The 22,359-nt window shown below is 39.0% G+C and overlaps 1 protein-coding gene across 1 annotated transcript; it reads right to left on the reverse strand.

Annotated features, from left to right (window-relative positions):
- Positions 1 to 662: 662 nt before the first annotated feature.
- On the reverse strand, positions 663 to 20,921 carry npm1b (nucleophosmin 1b). Its single transcript, XM_079479577.1, has 11 exons — positions 20,814 to 20,921; positions 20,364 to 20,446; positions 19,386 to 19,505; positions 17,033 to 17,126; positions 16,125 to 16,219; positions 15,359 to 15,453; positions 15,098 to 15,152; positions 13,293 to 13,376; positions 7,478 to 7,585; positions 5,179 to 5,253; positions 663 to 2,721 (listed from the first exon to the last, which is right to left on the reverse strand). Exons 1-11 carry the CDS (start codon positions 20,860 to 20,862, stop codon positions 2,677 to 2,679), a joined length of 903 nt encoding a protein of 300 aa, XP_079335703.1. The 5' UTR covers positions 20,863 to 20,921; the 3' UTR covers positions 663 to 2,676.
- Positions 20,922 to 22,359: the final 1,438 nt, after the last annotated feature.

A 22,359-nucleotide genomic window follows, 5' to 3' on the forward strand; every position in this document is an offset into this window, starting at 1 on the left:
AAATTCCGCACAGTAATACTTCAAGTCTTGCCCTGTCTGCTGAGGTCACTTCCTGCTGCGCACCCAGACAACAGGAAGTGGGTGAGTGTCAGAGACAAAAAGGAGCGTCATCCAGGTGAGAGGGTGATTAATCGCCCCTTATGCTCTAGCATACAACATCCCATAAATCAAAAGACATCATCATCATCATCATAAGCCCTTATCGCCACCATGTGGTGAAGGGAAGGAGAATAATTGTCAGAGTAAATTAGTCAAATGTAAAACATCTTGAAGAAATCTTAAGATTTTCCATTTATACGAGTATCATGCCACTTCAGGCGTCTCAAAGTGATGCAAAACAAGTACGGGGTTAATTCAAGTAAACTGGGACACGTTTGTTTCTGTCTTTTGGAAGAAACATCTGAGAAAAAAGTTGATACTTCAATGAAACAACGGAGAACTCCATCAAATCTCCTGAGTTATAAAAGAACAACATCTACGCAATAACATCTTGCTGTAAGATTGACTTGTTGCCGTTTTAAACCCATCAATAAAGGGGAAAACCTTAAAAAGAGAAACAGCGTGTCATAATCTCTCCTCTGAAAATGCAGAATTAGATTCACATTTTTGATCTGCTCCAGCGGTTTTGGATGTGCACTGATTCCAAGCCAGACAAGATGCTATAAAGCAAGAAAACATCTTGTAGGAAGCTTTATTTCTATTCCTGCGCTTTTGATCCACTGTGAAATCCCACGGCGCTCGACATAACTGCACACGTCCAACATCAAATATTTTCCTATTATCTAACATTGTGTAGAGTTGTGGCATTACTCTTTACATAGAATGAGCATTTCTTTACGTCCAAAATGTGCGAAATGGAGCACACTGCTTCTTCGCAGCATGTTCTGTACTTTGCATACTATTAAAACGTGTAGGCATTACATAGTACAAACTGTTATATTTATTACGCTTATACTTCTCTGTCAAAACACTGTATCCAATAAAAGAGAGCTGAAGTGTGTGTGGGGGGGGGGCACAAAAGCATTTGGGAACAAACGATATTAAGAAAACAAAGAAAGAACAATTTATTACTTATCAGAGAATCGCACAGTTGAGACCATATGTGTACTTGGTGTTTTTACCGAGTACAGGCAACTTCACATTGTTTACAGAAAACAACAAAAAATCTGGTTAAACAGTATATTCATTGATAAATGTACGAAACCTGATTTATCTCTATTTCCATCCAAAGCAAGACACCTCATCTCCACTGCATAAGAGTGCTATGATGCAACAAAACTAAAATGCTCCCTTAATAGTCATCGAATTATACTGTATGTAAAACTTTGCACTTGCAGTTTGATGATCGTGAAGTTGATCTAGTTTTGTTGCAACGCGCCGCTCACGTGCAGCACAGACAAGGTGTAAAGATTGTATCCGTACGAACTTTACTTGTATTAAAGCAACACAACATGCGTCAAAGAAAAAAAACGATCGAGGACAGACTCTTCGCTCTCAAAAACAAACTACGCAGGGGTAAATGCTAACATCATAAAACTGCTTTGTACGAAAATAAAAACAGCTAAAACAACGTAAGCTTCATACTATGGACTAAACTGTTTTGTGTCATTTAAGGGACTAACAATCGAGGTATAAACTTTCGACGGTACCTCACAAGCAAACGTCTACGTGAGCGTCTATAGCACTTGAGATGCATTCAAGCGTACTGTTCGTTTATGATAAAGGCCATATGGATCGTAGCAGGGCAGAAATCTGAGGACTACAGCGAATAATGGGAGGAACTCCCATTGGATGGATATTTTGCATTAAACTTCAGCAATGTCAGCTGCCTTCTTTACACATAAAGCAAGGGAAGTATTCAGTTTTCTTATATTAACAGAAAGTGATTTCTGCAATTTCAAATGCACAAGAGGTCGGTTTTGGGCTGGAAGTTTTTTCTTTTCTTTTAACTCACATACACAAGACCATTTCAAGCATTGCATGTATTTAAAGGGACCCCTAAACAAAGCATAATAAACTTAATTATTTAAGTAAATTATTGTTATTTATTTAAGTACTTAAAGGTGAATCTCACAGACAGTCACACTTCACAACAAAAGAGAATTAAACCCATTTTCTACATGATTCTCGTCATAATGAAGTCTATTTCTATCTCTAAAATTACTGATACGTCTTAGATACTTTTTTTACTATAGTTCCAATTTTACAATAAATCAACAAATATATCCCTTGTATATTTACACAACACATGACATCTTATAAAAACAAATGTTTTACTTTATCTCGATTAGGACTTAAGCTTAACTGTCAGGTCAATAATGCCACGTTGGTATGCAAAAATCATAAAAGTAATAAAACCGTGTCTTCTTTCTTTTAATCCGAGATAAAGCAAAAGATGGACATGTGGACAACATTCGTGAGATTCACCCTTAAACATGACTTTAAAACGATAACATCCTGAAAACATTTCAATAATGTTCTTCTAAAAGAAACAGAAAAAAATCTGCGCTCAATGTTAAAACGAAACAAAGATATAACGTGAACCATGATATCTTCATTAGCTCTACAGCGAGAGCATCAGAGCGGAGCGGGCGGATGATTTTCAGATGGGACGGGAGCAGGATCACAGCTGAAGCAGTCGACCGGCCGACCTCAGACTTCTACACACGGCGGCCATTACTTTTTCAGTGATTGTACAAAGTTCCAAAGGTCTTTGATCACCTGCAAGAAAACAAATGAGGAGAGAGGAGGAGGGGGTGAGAAGGATCAGTTGCTGAGGCTGGAACAGAGTTTCTCTGATGTAGCGACTCATTTGGATGTTTCATAATTAGAGGCGTGTGAGTCAGTTTGGACGGAAAGCTTCACATTAGCGGCGCGTCTGGGGTATAACTACAGCGCCGAGCTCGGAGTAGAGGGGGGCAGCCGGTGTACATACCAGAGGGTATGACTAGCGCCTCGCTTTGACAAAGATGTCTCACACGTCTTCGCCTGCTGTGCCGCTTTGACTCGAAAACACACAGGCATTCGACACGTGAGAGAACACCTGCTTGAAATGTCACGATTATGGACAACAACACACACAAAGTTATGCGACACGTAAACATGCACGCTCTTCAGATCCTACAGAGCTGTCGCGCGGTCTGTTACCATCCCTCTTATTATCAGTCGCTTTTATCAGAAGCGTGTTTAGATAGTTTAAAGCCAAATTTGAGAGAATTTATCCAAAACATACAGTAAAACGTTGCCAGGAAACTCATAACAGTGACACAAGGTTCCCAGTAGGGATGCTCGTTTTAGGTCATTTCGCTAACGGAGAACCAACGCTTGTTTGACTTTAATCGTTAACTGATAAGATTTTAATATTAAATTGGAATTCAATAAAATGAATGCTGCGCATCTACATTTAAAACAACGAACTTGAGCTTGAGCAAGGCTGACAGTGACGCACCATGTTTGGAGGAGTAAGCCCTGACAAATGTGGCATCAACACTCAGATTACGTACAATTCAGTTTCGTCAAGTGGTTTGTGTGATCGGATTTTAATCCGTTTTGTAAACGTTTCGTTCGGCACGCTCCGTGAGTCAGCACATTTATTTTTTATCATACAGCATTTTTTTCTTACACCTACGGAACACTAAAATTCATGTTTCATTGAGTAGTTATTTAAAAACGTATTAATACATTATCATTACTAGTATTAAAAATATATTATTGATATTATTTAACTTTGAATAATAAACATATCTTTTACATACATCAGCTCCAAGGGACACTAATATTACATGACAGCAAATACTTCACGTATTATGCAACAGAAACTCAACTTTTTCATGATAGTATGTCGTAGAAACCTAAGGATCGGGGGATAAAATCGATCTTAAGATAAAGTATAGGAAGCTCGAAATAAGGTTCCTTCTAAAAAAAGTTCTCAAATATTTGAACATCTTCATTTTTTACATTTATTTCTAAGGATTGATTTACAATACACGTCATTTTATTCTTAAGACATTTTTCGGGAATACAAAACAAATAAATTAGAATTTAAGATAAAATATATATTTCTTAAGAATATTTTGTGAATCCGCCCGCAGTTGTGTTTACTGATGTCCCAATGTTTGCCAAACAGTTTACAATCACTGCAGACAAGATGCGTGCTAAAATATAGCAAAACATATGTTTTTACTCTATTACGAGCCATTTTATACATTTAATAAATAAATAAATAAATAATAAACAGGCTTGCAGTAGACATGTTCAGATAAAAAAAGTACGAATCTTGGGGAAAATTGTCATACAAATAACGCCACTCTTCCAAAATCAAATCTTAATGCTTAAAAACAGGCTTACATTTTTTGGTACCGCTGATGTTTACTTATTCTCGCTCATAACTCCTCAGCAGAGATGACAGTAAGCTTTAGTGAAGAGATATTTTTCTCTTTTGACCCAATCGTCATTATTCGTAAGGGTTGGTTTACACTACTTCAATATTTCAGGTCGACACCCATCTTGACACATAAGAAAAACTAAGACTAAAAGAGACAAAGATAGAGGAATGAGCGAACCAGGCATTTAAATTACAGCCAGACATGTCTGTCCTGACAGATCCCTCCTGTTTTGTTTTTTTGGGGCGGTTTTTGAACACCAAGAGGTCATCGAGTACATATATCATCCACTGATAAAAGAACAGACCGAGAAAATCTTAGTATGTCACCCAGGACCGGCCCGATAAAATACAAGACTACAAGACGCAAAGCCTTGAATCTAGTCTATACAATTACACACACAGATGTTTCTTGATACGTAAAGTCAATTTCACATTAGGTTGCCAAGTTGTGCTATAACAAGCTTTAGAGGTTTTCTCTTGTCTCATTGGTGAAGAAACAGCATAAATGGGTTTTACTTGGATTAACTGGTCAGCCTGACCTTAAAATGTTAGTCCCTATCAAGCTGCCTGTAATGTTACTTGTTAAGTTGACATGTCATGTAAAATGTAATCTGTTAAGCTAATGTGTGATATATATAAATATATAAACTGTAGCGCTGACATGTAAAACGTAAATTGTAAAGCTAACGTGTACTATAAAATGTGAATTGTGCAGCTGATATATGATGTCAAGTTAAGTTAACGAATGGAAGAAATAAGCTAGCCAGAGTGAGAGAGTGCTTTACGATACTCACTTGTTTATCGGTGATCTTGAACGAGCTTTTAGCGTAGTTCTCGAACTTCTGTTCCGTTTTTGGAAGCGGCCTCCCCTGTGGAGCATAACATATTTGTGAAGAAATGAAATGGCTCTTTTTCATCGCTCGTGTCTGTCTGCTAAGTGTTGAGATCATTCTGAGCGTGAGCCAGAGCTCTGCTGTGCTGATGAACAGGGCGAGTCGTTCGGCGTTGGACGCACTTCAGTGAAGGCATATTTTTCGTGGCCTTTACAGTAATTCCAGTTCGCCTTATCTACAGCAGACCGAATGAAATCACACGGACACAAATCATCGGATCTGCTCAACGCAATCTATCCGCTGAGTCCTTACAGTTACTGGATGTTACAACACAACTTACTCATCGGTGGGTCCCTTGTTTTTGGAGTTTTCAAGAAGCGCAGCTGTGTCTTAAAGGAATATTACAGGCATTTTTCAACTCAAAGATTAACTATAGAAGCTGTGCGTGTAGGGCTGCAACCAATTATTCTTTAGTTAATCGATTAGTTGGACGATTATTTTTCAGATTAATCGGATAGAACTTTGAATTAGATCTTTTGCTTATAATAACCAAATCCGAGATGGGAAAAGTATACAAAACTGTACCCATTAGACTTCTCCCAAAATGTTGTGTATGCCTCCCTTAGTAACGCACCGAGGCTGATGAGTTGATTCAGGTGTGTCATATTAGAAGCAGCCGACTATAGACGGCATGTATAGACGTCACTTTCCCACGTGAACACACTGGGACACACACCCCTCGAGCGCCAGGACATGTTCCCTTGAGTGGTAAAACATGCAGCAAAATTGCTGAGGAGAAGAGGAGAATAGGAGAAACAAAGAATGTGGGACTAAAACAAGCAATTATTTGCTGAAACTACAAGCAGCTGGACGCGTACGGCTTCACTGCGACTTAGAAAGGAATCAGGTGTTCCTGGACATTGAAATGTTGTGCGGAATTGCGTTTCCTGATATTGTATAGTGTTGTGCCACTCAAGAGGGCACGCTCCGACATGCTCACGTGGTAAAGTGACGACACGTCCATACTCTCTACAGTCTCTCCCAAACATAGGAGGGTCAGCCGAGGAAAACAATTTTTGGTGCCATGAAAAGTGATGAAAGTATTTGTCTTTGAAATGTAGTGAAGTACAGTAAAACGTATCCAGAAAAAAATAGTACTTAAAATTTTACTTACTGCAAGTACAGTACTCAAGTAAATGTCATTTGTTACTTCCCACCTCTGAACTAAATAAACCCCCAAATTAGGGAATTTAGCCTATTTAGCAAAGTTTGATCGGCACAAATTGTGCTTTACTAATATAACCTTTCATTTTGTCATTTTGAAAGGGAAGAAGAAACGCTCGATGTATTACTGTGCAGCTCGCAAGTGACGTCATGGACCAACTAGTCAATAAGGAAATTCGTTGACAACTCTTCATTTTTCGCTTATATCGATTAGTTGTTGCAGCCCTAATACCCACATACAATCGTTTTGGCTCATCGGGAGGACTGCAAGATACAGTATACAGACTGTATCTAAATATCTAAATACATTTCGTTACACTGTACTTGTATGTGTGTAATGACAATAAATTGAATCCAATATCACAAATGTGCAAATAGCAATGGTATGTAATAAATTAATGATTTCAATACTTCGATAGCAGAATTCAGAGGAATTCAATTTCAAAAGCCTTACTATCATTTAGCAAGTTTTCACAATTTTCTCAATATTCAAAATCTCTCATCCCTGTCTGATTCTGTTGGCATGATGTGTGGTCACATGCATTTTGTTTGGCATACAGTGAAGCCGCAAAGCTTTGTAAAAACATGCCGATGCCATGACACAGGCACAAAGATCATCTCTAACGGAGAAAAGGAAGATAATGATGATGATGAAGATAGAGACGGGGTGGTCTCCATGTGCAGTTGGTGGTTAGGGGGCGGCGAGTGAATCCGCGTGTTTTAGTTGATTGAGGAAGTGTGCAGGTGGGCTCGGGAAGACCGGTTAATCCCAGCACATGGTGATGTCATACGGGTGGTCATTCACCCTCCGGTCAGAGCCTTGTTACTAAGACACCTCATTAATATCTGACCACCCCACGGTCTGCTGAACTGGCCTGCTTGAGGTTAATATATGTCACGTGCGTGTATGGGTATGTCAGGGCTTCGGCTAAAGCAACCGCATGTGTGTGATTACAAGAGAAACGCAAACACAGAAACACAGTTAGCAGAGAGACGCAGCGCAAAACGGAAGACGATATGTGCGTTGTACACAAACCTCTTTAGCTGCTGATGCTAGTTTGGTTTTCACCTCGCTCAGATTCAGGGTGCTGGGAGATTTCCCAGAAGGCCCTGCTGCAGACTTGTCTTTTGCCTTCAGTGGTGTCTGTGAATGAGAAGAATCACATGCTTAATAAACGAACGAGTAAGCTGACCGCAATTAAATAACTTGAACTATTAAAAAAATGAATTCCCAATAGCTCAATGGATCATTTTCACAACACCAGCAACGTAGATCCTCCAAAGTATGTACGTTTATAACACTACACTTTATATTATATTACCTTTGCATCGAATTACAAAATAAATACTTAATTCGAGAGTGTTTCTTATACAACGTCTGTGGAAGTCACGGTAAATTTCATATCATTCTCTCGTTTCTCTCAGACTCTCTTTATTTCTTTCATTTTGTTGAAAGTTTTTCTTCGTTTTCTCTATTTGAGCAAATAAGAATGCAAAATATATATTTGTGGTAGTCTCCCATTCACCGCTATAGAAGTTCACTCAACTGTGACGACTTTCGCTGCTGAGAAACCCGGAAACAATCAAAATAGGCATTGACACTGCGATTGAGTAGATTACAGTAAACGTGTCAGGAAATATCAAACAATCCAACACATCATCACCGCCAGTAAACTAGGACAGCGAACCAAAATACCTGAAAATGTTCAAACCATGACTTTCGTAACACTTGTTAATCCACACACAGCCATAAGCAAACAATTCACGCTGTGATCTTAGTTGCCGTCATATCGACTGTGCTTATAGCACCAGCTAAGCGCCTCCAAGCTGGAGGGAAACAGATTTTGTTGGCGCTCTGCAAGGAAAATGTTTTATGTGGCTGCTGAAGTTTGGTCACATAAAGAGGGTCAGAGAGATTGCGGGGGTAAATGTCTGTAATATTACAACTTCACCAAAGAATCTGGTGTCCACCCACTATGAGAGCATGTGTGCGTCTGTGTTTGTGTGCATGCTCATTGGGCACAGGTGTGTGTGACTTTGATGTGTCGGAGATATACTGTCCCTCTGCTGCACGCTGATGTAAACGCGCACACACACGCACACGCTGGCCTGTCCGTGCATGCAGCCCAGCCAGGAATCCACAATGATTGTAGGGTTACATTGCTGGACAAAGTCGTGTTTTTCACAGCAAGAGAGGAATAGAAATAGGCATGTAAAAGCATCTCCTAGGGTGTGGTTTGCATCTAACATGCTTTTAAATGAATGCGACATCATAGTTCGAGTCAATTTACATCATGGTTCAAGTACATATCACAATAAGTGATCATTATTTGCTACTATTATTTCATCATAATGATTTATAAAATACATAACCATGTAAGGGTGACTATTTTTTATTGAGCCAATGAATTTTGGACTACATAAATGAGCAGAAGATTAATTTGATTCTCTGCTGTACATAACGGAGATGTCTCTGCTGGTTGACAATTTCTAGCGTTGCATGCTGGTCATACCAACCATCTCTGAGTGTGACAAAACCGTGCTTAACCATTCCCAGTTCCTCAAAGTTTTTTCTTCTGGCTTTATGCACAATTTTTACCGCCTGCTTTTTAATATCGCTATTTAATAATGAACTTTTCCCACGAGTAACGAAGAGCGTGGAACGCGATTGATCGCGTTTGGTTTGAAAAACAAAGAGCGATATCGTGTGTATTTTGAAGACTTAGCGACGCAATGCTACCGTAGGACTGATAAACCGAGCAACCCTAGATGCTTCCATGAGAATCGAACCCGTGAACGTTTCGTTGCAATCACAATCACCAATTGAGCTTATGGAGGACTTGAGTATGAACAAACCCTGGATAGTATCTGTGGACCCATTTTGACCCGGTATGAGTTGAAAAAAAAAAAGGATCAAGAAACATCCAGAACGTTGGGTTCTGCCAGATGAAAGCTAAAGAGGAGGAACATAAAGTAAAGAACAACGTCTTCCAGTCTTTCTTTCTCAGAACAAAATAAATAATCCTCTTTTCCTCTGTAGCGATTGACGAGCATGCGATAGATCAAAAGGTATCAGATTAAAGGACAAGTGCTCTCGCAACACACATACACACACACAGGACTGGCAGAGGGCCAGCGAGGCCCGGTGTGGTGGAGCCATTATATCGCAGGGCGTTTTTGTCTTTTTGTTGGGAAAGGACAGCTGTAGAGTTAAGACAGCTGACAGACAGAGAGCGGAGCGAGCTTTTTAATCTACGCCAGACGCTGATTACAGATGCCAAGGGACGGCACTTAATCATTAGCACGCTAGCATTTGATGTAATCAGCTGTCCTCCATACACACAAACACACACGCAGACCTCAGTATGTCCTCGTTGACTCTACGGTGTGATTGAGAACATCAATTCAATTCTTTCCTGACCTTTGACAATCTGAGATGTTAATGTTCTTAGCTCTACTACTAAAGTTCTCGTGTTAGGATGAAGACTACATAACAGGAACTGACTTTTTTAGTTCGTACTGGCACACAAATCCATATTGTAATTGCTACGATTTAACGTGATATATATTTAAAATGTGCATGAGCATTGCTTGAACAATAATGATTTAACAAAATTTGGATAATGAAATTACAAAACGCTAATACTGTAAAAGACCTAGTCATCATTTGGTGCCCAGGTATCCCGGTTTGGGTCTTAGCATCATCATCAACATCTGCAGCATCACCATCTCCACCGCCAACAACATTTGCCCGAGTGTAAATAAATAAAACAAGTCGCTGTCTTTACACAAGGTTAAAGGTAACTCCGATTAAAGTGGAATATAGCCGTGTGTTCCAAGACAGTTAAGTAAATTTGCCATTTAACCGAGACTGCCGTTACACATAACTCGAAGCAAAAAAAGCGGCCATGCCATTCCCAAATCACATCTTATGTCCCATACTTTTGCGTAAACATGTTTGTACATGCACATGCAGTCTCAAAAAGCATTCCATGCGTTCTTGAACGTTCTGTGTGAAATGCAAGAATGCAATTCTCTTAGTGGACTAAGAATTCAGATATGCAGCGCTGGTTTAGAAAGCTCATATGTGTGAGAATACAAAGTTAACCAACGCGTCGTCTGCCACGCTTTAATGAGAGAGCACAAGGTTTCCGCTCTCCTCGTGGCCTGCAGGGACACCAAGCCCTAATGATTTCTAATGGCAGGGGAGTGGCCACCGGAAACGAGGTGTGTGTGTGTGTCAGACTGTTGTGAGGCCAACCGGAAGCATAAGTGTAAAAAGGTGCCGGTTTTGACACGTTTGGAGATAGAAGGTTGTCTGGTCTCTTAAAGATTGAATGATGTCTGATCTCATCGGTTTTCAACAACCGCCGTCTTGCATCTGAACGTGGCCATTATGGCATTAGGCGAATGTGCACACACACATATCCCCCCTGGCTGTTTCATACACTGGGTGATTAGCACTCCTCACGACAGCCATCTAAGAAGGTAATGACATGCTTACCCTGTCTTACATTGTTAGGTCAAGTGAACTGCATGCAGGAGCAATGAGAAACGCGTCGAGACGTCATGAAGGGGTGTGAGGGTGATTGTGTTAAAGGTGGTCCGGGGTTGAATGCCAAAACCTTAGGTCGAATGGTTTAAACCCGTCCCGAGGGGGTGTGATTGGAGGGTGAGAGGCCAGATACATTTACATAAGTGGAGAAAGTTTATTCTCGCTTTTGTCTGTCACCTGTCTTATTCCGACCTGCCTCTTTCAGGTAATTGCTTTGGGATGTTTGACAGGAAAAGCCTGATTGACACATACAGCTGCAGTTTTTCTGAATTGACTATTTATAGGTGTTTAGGTGTTTAGGTCAAATGATCATTTTTGTTGCATTATGTGAACTACGAACAATATTCCTCCCAAATTTCAAATAAAAATATTGTTTCTTCTTGCACTTATTTGCAGAAAACTAGAGAAACAGGTGAAAATAAGAGAAAAGGTGCTCTTCAATTGTTTAGACCTCAAATACTGCAAAATAAACAAGTTCATATTTACTTTCAAGCAATACAACAGTAATATTAGTACCTGCATTTAGGAAAAGTTAAAAATGATTTTTTATACCTTTATCACAGTTTTCATGAGTCTTGTCATGCTGTCAGTCTTTCACAATCTTTTTTGCGACTATATATATCTGATAATTCCTTAAACACAATAGTCACAGCGTTTCTTTCTCTTATAAACATCTGAGGATCAGAGCTCAATTAATCAAATTAGAGAAAAATGTGAATGTGTGTATTTTAATGAGCTACACATTACATGAGGCACTTCATATGACTTACTCGATTTAAAAAGACAGAACACTAGAAAACAATTGACTGCATTGCTAACACTTTCATATATTGTATTTTTACTATTGTTCAAAAGTTAAGAGTCACTTGAGTGAAATAGTTCTCTTACAAACCTGTTTATCTGAAAGCATATGCTTTAACACTCTAAAAACAGGTTGTTTCATCCCATGGTTGGGTAGAAAAATGGACAAATGCATCTGTTGAGTTAAACCATGGGTTGAAACAACCCAGCACAGGTTAATTTATAACCAAACGGATGGGGTTGTGCCTTTTTGACCCAGACATGGGTAGAAAATAACTCTGCATTGTTTAGAATGTAGTCAAAAGTTGAGCAAAGCACACAATAAAACGGGCCCTAAATGGATCATAGTAGAGAAAACTCAGTGGTGCGGTTAATATGCTCAACACTAAAAAGCGATTAATCTATGAAGTAAATAAATTAACTTTTTATTTCCAGACCTCAAACTGAATGTTTAGTCACATCAGTGTGACCAACATCCTCGCTTCTGTTTTTCTGATACAGCACCACAACTGCAGCAGTGGGGGAAGAAAACAAAGAAAGACATCAAAAGACGGTTCCACCCCACACGACTTCATGAGCGCCGGTCCGAGGGGAAAATATGTGATTAGAAGAAAGTCTGGTGAAGGCTTTATAGATTCCCGGCAGTGGACGCCCTGCCAGAAGGCCGTAGCTATGAGAGTAGTTTGTTATTTTTAAAAGGACCACAAATGACCCTTCAAATTGGACATTTTGGGATTGTTGCCACCAGCAGCTAGTTAAGAGTGCGTGCATGGGAAACTATGATGGCCCTTTTCCATGACCTGAAAGAAAACCTTTGAATCTGAGGATGTTTGCTCTAATACCCTCGACTGTTAAATGCGTATTATAGGCAGTCACTTGAAAAAATAAAAAGATATAGAAATAATGGCTTTGTGGATTTGGGACCGTAGCGTCCTCCTAAGATTGGGCGGATTTTAGCTAATCACAGCTGGACTTTTGAACGCTGTTATACACATTTATCTTCGGGGTACTGCTGGTCTAACTCACATTTTGCTTTTGACATTGTTGGCTGATCGTAAACAAAGACAGACCGGCTCATTATCCTGCGGGTTTCTCTGAGACACCGCTACAAACTGCACCTGCATGTTTGCTAAGAATTAGCTCTGGTAGACTTTTGGTAGGAACGGCATTTGAAGAATTAGATCTGGACTGAATATCAAAACCTGAACTCCAGACGGCTTCAACCCAAACCTAGCTTGACAATATGAGGATTGAGGATATATAGTGTGTGAATGCAAAGAGGTAAAGAAGCGCTAAGTGGAGGTGCAATGTACATACTGAATCCAAATTGACACCTAAACATTATCCAGCCAGAATTAAGAGTCAGAAATATATGTTTTAGCTCTGATCTGATGGCAAATCTATTCTTGCATCATAAATAATCATAAGGACTGCATCTAGTCAAGCGTCACATGAGGTGTTAATCTGGATGAACACAATCCTAATGCCGTGGTACCTGATCTTGAGATTTTCCTGGTGTTGCCGCTTTCCTGTCTGGAGAGCCGTTCTGTTTATTTGGACTCTTCTTCTTCTCTGTAGACTGCAAAAACAAACAGACAAAGAGAGAGACATTATGATCCCTCTGCCCGTGACTTCATTGATCAGAGGATATTTGACTAATGTCAACCCCATCATGCTCAGCGTTAGGATCATGACAGCAGATAATCTTTGCAAACAGAGTGATTATGAAGCAGATGTAACACAATACAATTTACCAAAGTTTTTAGTCTGCCTGTGAGACAGCTGTAATAAAAAAATTAAAAAAAGAGTGATTTATAGAAAAGCACAGCCCGAAACTTAATGAACCCTGTATGTGTGTCATATTGACAAACTGGCAAAATGTCACGAAGGCAAATATTAAATCCCCAGAAACTTTTCTCTTCGTGTTTTTGCAACCTTTGTAGAAAAAATACAAAACAAGCAGGAAACAAGACCATCAAAGGAAATGAGAGATTGAAATGGTGTGGAAGGGAAGAAAGCAGTCAGGATAGTGGGGTCAGAAGATGGAGAAGGGTTGTCATTGCCCCTCAGGACAGAAATTAGTCATCACAGAACAGGTATGTAACTCTGACGCTTTGATGTCTAAACACACACACAACGATCTCCTAACACACACAAAAGCATGCGAACACTAGAACACAAGAAGCAGGTACATCATTTCAAGCACACACACACACAAAACGGTATATATAAAATTTAGGGAGATATTCAATTGTAGAATTAAATATCACAAATGTAATGATGGAAATTATAAAACAAAACAAAACGTATACCATAGCATCTTAAGTGTGGTCAAGATGCTACAAAAGTTGCACATTTTATCAAACATGTTCTTAAGGTCTCACCCTGACGTATTTTTTAAAAAGTATTGTTGGAAAGACGGGCATCGGCGCACGCTGCGGCACACAAGTCAATCATAGTTATTGCAATAACATACAGAGATGTGGCGTTGAACAAGATCAATATAGCCGACATATATGTTATAGTGTGCGTCTTTACATGACCGAGTAAATTACACCTATTCAACAAGTATCGAAGGAATTCACATAGTTTCTGAGCTAATCATTATTTGGTCCACGTCATTCACAAATAAAAAAAAAATTAAACACAATTTGTGAAGAAATGTATATATTTATATATGTTTTTCTTCACATTTTCTTCACTTTGTTTTAAACACGCAGACTTCCAGCTCCAGATCAAAAGGCTTTTAGGATCATGAAAAACATTTCTAGTAGCTTTCATCAGATTAAAACAACATCCTTGACATACACACAAACACACAACACATACACGCCAATGAATGACACACAAGCTAAAGTACTTGATACACAGTCTCAGCACATTACAGAGAAACAAGGTAGAGAAAGAGCAAGTGACGGTTCGAGAGATGACGTCACGCTGTCTGTTTAAATGTCTGGCCTGCAGAGGACAAATATTATTATTATACTCCAGACAGGAGAAAGTGTGGCTCCAAACAAACAGACAAAATCAAACGAGGTGTTCTGAAGATGACGCATGAATGTGACACACCGAACGTGTGTTAGGTGAAAAGACAGATCGAATGAACAAGCGTTGTGTAAGTTGATAGGATAATTAGAGTTCATGATAAATGTGTGTGTGTCTGGGAGGGGGGATGTTAATCTCCGCTCTTTCTCCTCTCGCTCGGGCTGAGACTGGCACCTGCTGGCCAATCAGAGGTTTCCTTCAGTTCAGTCAGGACGTATAAAAGCTATTTTACATTTACTTCATGCACTGACTCACTTTTTGAGGTGTTTTGACAGGGGTCTTTACCGCTGCTTTTGCTTTCTCGTTGTCCCTACAAAGACAGACAGACACAAAAGTATGCATCGCTCCTCAAGTTTATAATACAAACATTATAACTGATAGCTTCACTTATTATTTCATTTAAATAGATCCATCGTGATATTGTTATTGTGATTTATTTTAGCTGATAATCCTGTAGGGAAAATGATATATTGTGACAGCCCTATGGTGAATGCAGCACAAATTTAGAATGCTCACTCGTCGCCGTTATCTTCCTCGTCTTCATCATCATCGCCTTCCTCACTCTCCTCATCCGAGTCTTCATCTTCATCAGTGTCCATTTTCAGCTTTTTCTAAATAAAAGAGCAAATACCATTACTAGACGAAAATAACATTTAATAAATAACCACAAAACGCTTACTTTATGAAATCTTTTTCGTTTTTAAACATGATAGATTTTTATATAATAAAAAAATGCTAAAAAGGACAAACATTTGGTGTTTTTTTACATTTTAAATCCCAACCACATAATTTTACTGTAGTAAAACCACAGAAATCCACATCCTCTTATGGCTTATTGTTTAAATAAAAACTCTCAGATGATTTTTAAGAGCACCACTCTTCAAACAGACACACTGATGGCAAGCTGTTGCTTGTTCCTGACACTTATCCTGAGGATTAAGTGTGTATTGAACAATGTGTCTCTTTATCACCATTCCAAGTCAACATGACAACTCTACAGATTCTCTTCAAACGTTCTGGATATCCAGATGATTTGATCTGCATTCATTTTTCATAAATTTCAAGAAAGTCTTAAAAGTATTTCGCAATGTTAGAAAGTTTCAGACTTAAAGCGGAAGCGTTACTCTTTTAACATTTGAATTATTTCCATAAGTAGTCAAGCCAACTCAAAAAACTGTATGTACATGACATGTTGTGACGGGTTAACCTCTTCACATGTTAATTGTGGGTCTGAATGAAAGGTTTTGTTTTGTGGTTTGAGGTCAGAGGAGAGGTTGGACACCTGAGGCACTTTCACGCGGGTCATGATGGACGGTCTCTTCACTGGTGATGTGTTATTCTCTTCCTCCTCGTCCTCATCATCCGATTCCTTTGTGCCTGAACAAACATCACAAAACACAGTGAGGCAAAGACTTTATTTAAACCAAGTATTAAGATACATTTCAGGTGGTCAGATGAGATACATCGTTGTTTACACCTGTCAGTAAAATGCGTGTCTTGTGACCACTTTGTTTGGATTCCTGGGGAGGTCTCTGATTTCATGAGGACAGACTTCACTCGCTACATCATCAGCAATGTTAAAACCAATGTTTAAGTGCAGAGGTTGATTGACAGCGAGTCAGTCGGGACAAAATAACATTTACATTCCTTTTTGACTACCTCCATATGTGATCCGGTCACAAAGCGTTTTGAACCCCGTTCACACCTGTATTCATCGCTCACCTGAAACGCATCTTAATACCCGACGCAAACGGGGTCAAGGACTAAACATGAACATGTTTGTATGACAAAACCAATGCCGGTTTGACATATCTATACTGCAGTGTAAAACACTCAGGTTGTTTAATGTCCGCAGGACATGTGGAAAGCGTCTGAACTCGAGCACACATATGGAAGGGATTATATCAAGGCAGATGATGTCACATGTTGCCAGTTTGATTCATTTTGGCCTGGAGTTTGTATGGAGGGTTCAGCGATCTTTCAGTCAGCTGAGAACTTCCATGGACATTAGGTAAAGCAAGACATTTCAACACAGACAAGAAAAGAGAAAAAAGTTGACTTGTCTGGGTTCACCTGGGGAACGGTTTTTATGAACTGTGAGAGTGTTTTGAGTGCTTATAATAGTTTTTTATAGTTTTAATACATAATTACATTCCAGGTCACAGATGAGCGCAATGAAAAGGTACTTACTGACGAAATGTTGACCGCTGATGTAGACCGGCCCCCCTCCTGACTGCAGGCGGAAAGACACAGGTGGCGTGACCTCGAACCCTCCAAGACTCAACTATAGTGAACATAAACATGTTTTTATACAGTATGAACAGACAAAGATCTCTTTAACACAAAGGAAAACGCTTGCAGGGTCACTGCGTTTCAACTCAACCAGGGATTTTGATCCTGGATAAAGAAATGCTTCAATGATTAAGAACGCTTAGCGATTAAATGCCATGGTTGAATATTTACAGAGCATTTCACAGAGAGGGTCAAAAATACAGTTTCGATTTAAAATAAAACTGACTTGAAGACAAACAGCATTATTATTTAAATGTTGGTGTATATATTTGTAGAATCTGTTGACTTTACCAATCCATGTTGGATTACACGACAGTGATGTCTAGAGATGATCAGGGGCCTCATATAACAACAGTGCAAACGCACAAATGTGCGCGTGCTGAGTGCGTAAGAACAGTTTTACGCTAAGTCTAGGATCTACCAACTTGAACTTCTACGTAGAATTGTGTGTATATATAAGGACACTTCTGAGCATGCTTACGCAGAGTGCTTCAAGTCTTGCTTCACGTGATTTATAAAGGGAGGTTTCGTAACCATATATGGTTCATTGGGGCGTTTCCGAATGCAAATGCCCATGAACGGCTGGGACAATGATTGCTTATTGGTGTGCGTAAGAACGTGTACGTCTTTTTTTTACTTTTTTTGTCATTCGTATCACAAAATATAGAACCTTTTCATATGTACTGTTGATAAATGAGGCCACTGGTTCTTATCAAACCCGACTATTGGTATCTTTTTTTCTAAGACTCCTTAAGGTTCAATGATCCGAGAGATAAAGAAATCTCTATGTAGCTCGATGTGCAAATTGAAAAATTGTACCCATTTTCAAAACCCAATTGAGTTCTTCACTATTGAAACATCTTTATTCTTGATCATCAGAATCAAACACTTTAGCCAGTTAAGTTTCCAAAATGTGGTTGATTTGACGCAGTATAACATCAACATCCAAGGTGTCACTTTTTAGAGCATCATACAGTAATTCACTTCCATATTTAAAAAATTAAATTTAAAACCAACATCATTTTTTGCAGTTCTGGCTGCTGAAAGTACACACAGAGAAATGAAGTTACTTTCCCTTGTCAGGCACATTTTGTCTCAACGTTGCCTCAACGTTATAACGTGACTCACAAACAACCACAGTCTGACGGTGTCCCAGTTTCACTTGGTTACAGCATTTAATCCCGCGAACGAGATTTTCATTTCCCAGAAACACTTCACAACTGGGATCCGTCCCGATCGCACCATGCCAGTATATCTGAGACAGGCCTACAGCTAAACATCAACTCTGTCAGAACACAATTGCGCAACTCTGCAAATGCGAGCCGCCGCCAAAGGTTCTGAATGAACATTCCAGCGCGCCAGGCAACTGCGTTTGCGTCCATGGCAACCAGATGTAAACAGCTGCGGGCGCAATGGTCTGGTTAATGCTTTAAATGACAGCTATGTAACTGTTGTAATTACGCTGAATGGCGAGCAATCCCTCCCGTCCGAAATCATCACAGATTATCCGTTTCAACACAAACGCTGACTGAGGAGTCGATTGTCTACGGAGCAATCGAGACAAAACCTTGTAATTAAGGTTCAATTACCGCTCGTCTCTTTTTTTCTTGAGCGAGATATCCTGGGGCGAGTTCTAATTTTGGGATTACCGAATTATTAAAGACCACAGAGACGTGACCAAAATGTATTTAAGGTTTTACAAATATGGATGAAAAGGCAACTATCCTCTAAAGATGATGACCACAAAGTTAAGTAAATTTTAAATTCGCAACAATAGCTAAAAGCTATCAGAAGACCAAAATTAAATATTATGATTGTATTGAGCCATAGAACATACATTCTTCCCAGGGTTCTTTAGAAATACTTTCCATAGATGATATAAAACAGAGGCAAACACGCGCTAATGTCATGGAGAGTATGTGCCTGCTGTCCTGATGATGCAACTATTACCCTGCCCCTTCCAAAAACAATCTGTCAATCACAACTTGACCAGCCTCGGCACAGCTGGAATTTTTATTAGACGCATTCTTTCAATACCATAAATCAACTATAAACAGGCATCACTCCACGGTATAAAACTAACTAGCAAAATCATTGCCAAAAATAATTTCTTTAAAAAGGCTTGTTAGATATGTACTGAATGCAAACAGAAGGTGGAAAATAAAAAGTTTGAGCTTCAAATAAAAACCAACATATTCAAAACATCTGCAACAGAAAGCAAGGTTATAGGTGAAATGACTTGCACACTTACACAAGGCAGAACGGACGGTTTCAGTACTGCAAGAGTGATTTTAGTTGCCTTGCCATCGTAAGTCAATCCCTCCATCTCCACGGTGTGAAATTTATCCTCTGCCTCTGCACCCAAACATACCTGAGAACACAGATGAAAAGAGTAAAGCAACTGTTCATTTGTCTCATCCAGCAGCAGCGATGCTAAGGTCACAGGGTTTCATTATCAAAGAACACACAAAATGATATATCATGTATACATATAAAAGACTTGTTTGATGTCACTTTGGATAAAAGTATCTAGCAAATTCATATTTACTTTTATCCAAAGTGACTTGCAGTGCATTTAGTTTATACATTCATTTTTTATGCATGTATGCGTGTTCCCTGGGATGAACCCGTGACCTTTGCGTTGCTCGCAATGCTCTACCAAGTGAGCTACAGGAGCAAGCCCTACATGTTAACGTCGAGTGTAAATATCTATATGGTATTCCATTACTTTTTGGAGGGGCACAAACCAAATAGTGTCTCTAAACCACTGTGCATTAAGGACAGGTTACAAGACCTTCACCTAACACAGGGACAAGAATATACAAGCAACGCAACACTAAACACAATTTAGAATTGAGATCTATGTACAAGTAGTGTATGATGGACATTATGGTGTGCGTTAATAGACTTAGATACAGCACATAGATATCTGTTAAGTGGTTTATAGAGAACCAGTATTATCCATAACAGAAAGCCAGCCCAGTACTATCTTTATCAGTATTCTAAGTCTAGTATAGAATTACACTAACTTCTGTTAAATGCCATGCTATATAAAGTTATTGAAAATAAAACAACGTAAAACAGTCCTAATAAATCTTGCTTTAGAACAGCAAAGAATTTGAATTAAGTAATGCGATTTTCCACTTTCAGATGTCCTAAATATGAATACCATGAATGTCCTTTGCTAAAAAGTGATGTATTAATGCTGAATTGATGAAATCTTCCTCACAGATTTGAGTGACAGCTGATGTTCAGCCTCATCATCATCCACCTCAACTCTGTGCTCTTTCTTATCTCCTTTCAATGAGCAACCTGCATGAAAACAGAAATACATGAACATGTATGAGTCTTTTTCATTCACTCACAACATAAACATGTAAACAGATACACTACACAATAATACACTATAGCAAAACTAAAGAGGAAACGTCTCGTTCTCCTGACACAACAATAATCACGATAATGATAAAGATGACAATATTAATAATTGAATAATCACAGTGAGAATTAGTGTGGGTTTCGGCTAAAAACAAAGGTTATATATAAATGCATGATGCTAGCTGCATTAGCACAACACTCTTTGTTGTACAAAAATAATAAATCATATGCACGCCAAAAAACATCATATTTTTGCATGCGCACGTATGATTTTACAATGTATAGATGTATTATAGCTCACCAAATAAATACATCTGAGGTCGGCTGAGGTCTTTAATGTTATCCTCCATTTTTGCGCCACAGTCAGATTGTTCTTCTGCAAGCGTAGTTCCGGCGTAGAGATTGACACGTGTGTGGACCAATGAGCGTTCTCAAGTAGGCGGGCTCGCAGAGGCGTCGTCCAATAGTATGCTCCCTCAATAATATAGTAAAAGTCCTTGTTCTGTCGTGCTGTTGTAGTAGCATATTTGTCCACCAGATGACACTATGTAATAAATATTCAGGGACCTTACATTCAAATGAATCTGTTTGGATTTTAATCTTTAAATATTTTGGTTATTAAATTATGCTGATATTACTTTGATCTCAGTCGTTTTAAGATGAAACTGACATTTTGTCAGCTCCAAATACATTTAATCAAATGCACCCTTACGAAAAATATTTAGATTTACATTTACATTTAGTCATTTAGAAGACGCTTTTATTAAGCCACTTACAAAGAGTTCAGGGACTCTTATCCATGGTTTAATTACAGGCAGTTAGATATCACTTTATTTGTAGCAAATAATTTCCTACGGTCTTACTACAGTATTTTTAGTAAGACTATGGAAATGACAAATGGATGCAAAATTTAAAAGCATTGTTAATTTTCATGATGTCAGAGTAACTCTAAACTCGAAATAAATGACACATTTTTAAAAGCCCATCCAGAGCTGACGCCTGCCAGACATTTCGGATCAATGATGTATATTTAGAGGGCGGTGTTTTGGAGGTAGCCTATGGCTAAAAGTGTGGAACAAGATGCTTCAATCACTTTTAACAAACATGTGAGGGATTACGTTAATGAACTATTAACAGGTACATACAAAATTGTCAACAGACTACTGCCGTGGCCACATTGGTTCATTTTGACATTGAACCATTTGTAGGTCAGTAAGCCTCGCGTCTCTTAATAGACTCTTCAGAGGATTACGTTGATTTCCTATTCAAAGAACGAAGTCTGACGTTTTGTTTGAGGTGACAGCTACACATAAGGACTGAAGATAATCGCTTCCACCCTTCATGCTGGCGTTTGGTGAAAAAAAGCCATCCTGAGAGCACAGCTCAAAACAGGCATCACTTTAACGTGAGTGACCCGTATACACATAGAGACGTGCCGTTTGATGACACTGCCGAAAACATGCTCGGGCTTTACCATATCTCTCTGAAGCCTCTGGCCTCTGTCAACACATTGCTTAAACCCTTCTTTTTCATAAGTCCTCAAATGGAGGGTGTAAACTGGATATTGGCTTGTTCATGACATGGTGACCCATTGCATAGGCCTACTCACTTTTTTTAATGCGCATGTGCAATTACTGTTATGGTTCACTTGGCAAATGTAAAATATTGTTGATAAATTATGATGTGGGACCCGAATTAAGATTTAATGTAGTAGTGGACTGTTATGGCTTTTTAATGGCCAACGCCTATATCTAAAGCATGGTGGTTGGTTTTAAAATATGCCAATCCCACGTGAACAAATAGTGTTGTTTACTTTAAAATTTACTATAATAAACTGTAGTCATTTG

This window comes from Barbatula barbatula, assembly GCF_947034865.1.
Source record: "Barbatula barbatula genome assembly, chromosome: 18".
NCBI lineage: Eukaryota > Metazoa > Chordata > Actinopteri > Cypriniformes > Nemacheilidae > Barbatula > Barbatula barbatula.

What these genes read in the sequence shown, in the direction of transcription:
- npm1b (XM_079479577.1), bottom strand. Translation starts at nt 20,862, where the DNA reads ATGGAGGATAACATTAAAGACCTCAGCCGACCTCAGATGTATTTATTT. An exon ending in ATCAGCTGTCACTCAAATCT is followed by an intron (nt 19,506 to 20,363) that starts GTGAGGAAGATT and finishes CTGTGTTCTCAG; the next exon opens with GTATGTTTGGGTGCAGAGGC. An exon ending in TCAAGATCACCGATAAACAA is followed by an intron (nt 2,722 to 5,178) that starts GTGAGTATCGTA and finishes GTTTTCTTGCAG; the next exon opens with GTGATCAAAGACCTTTGGAA.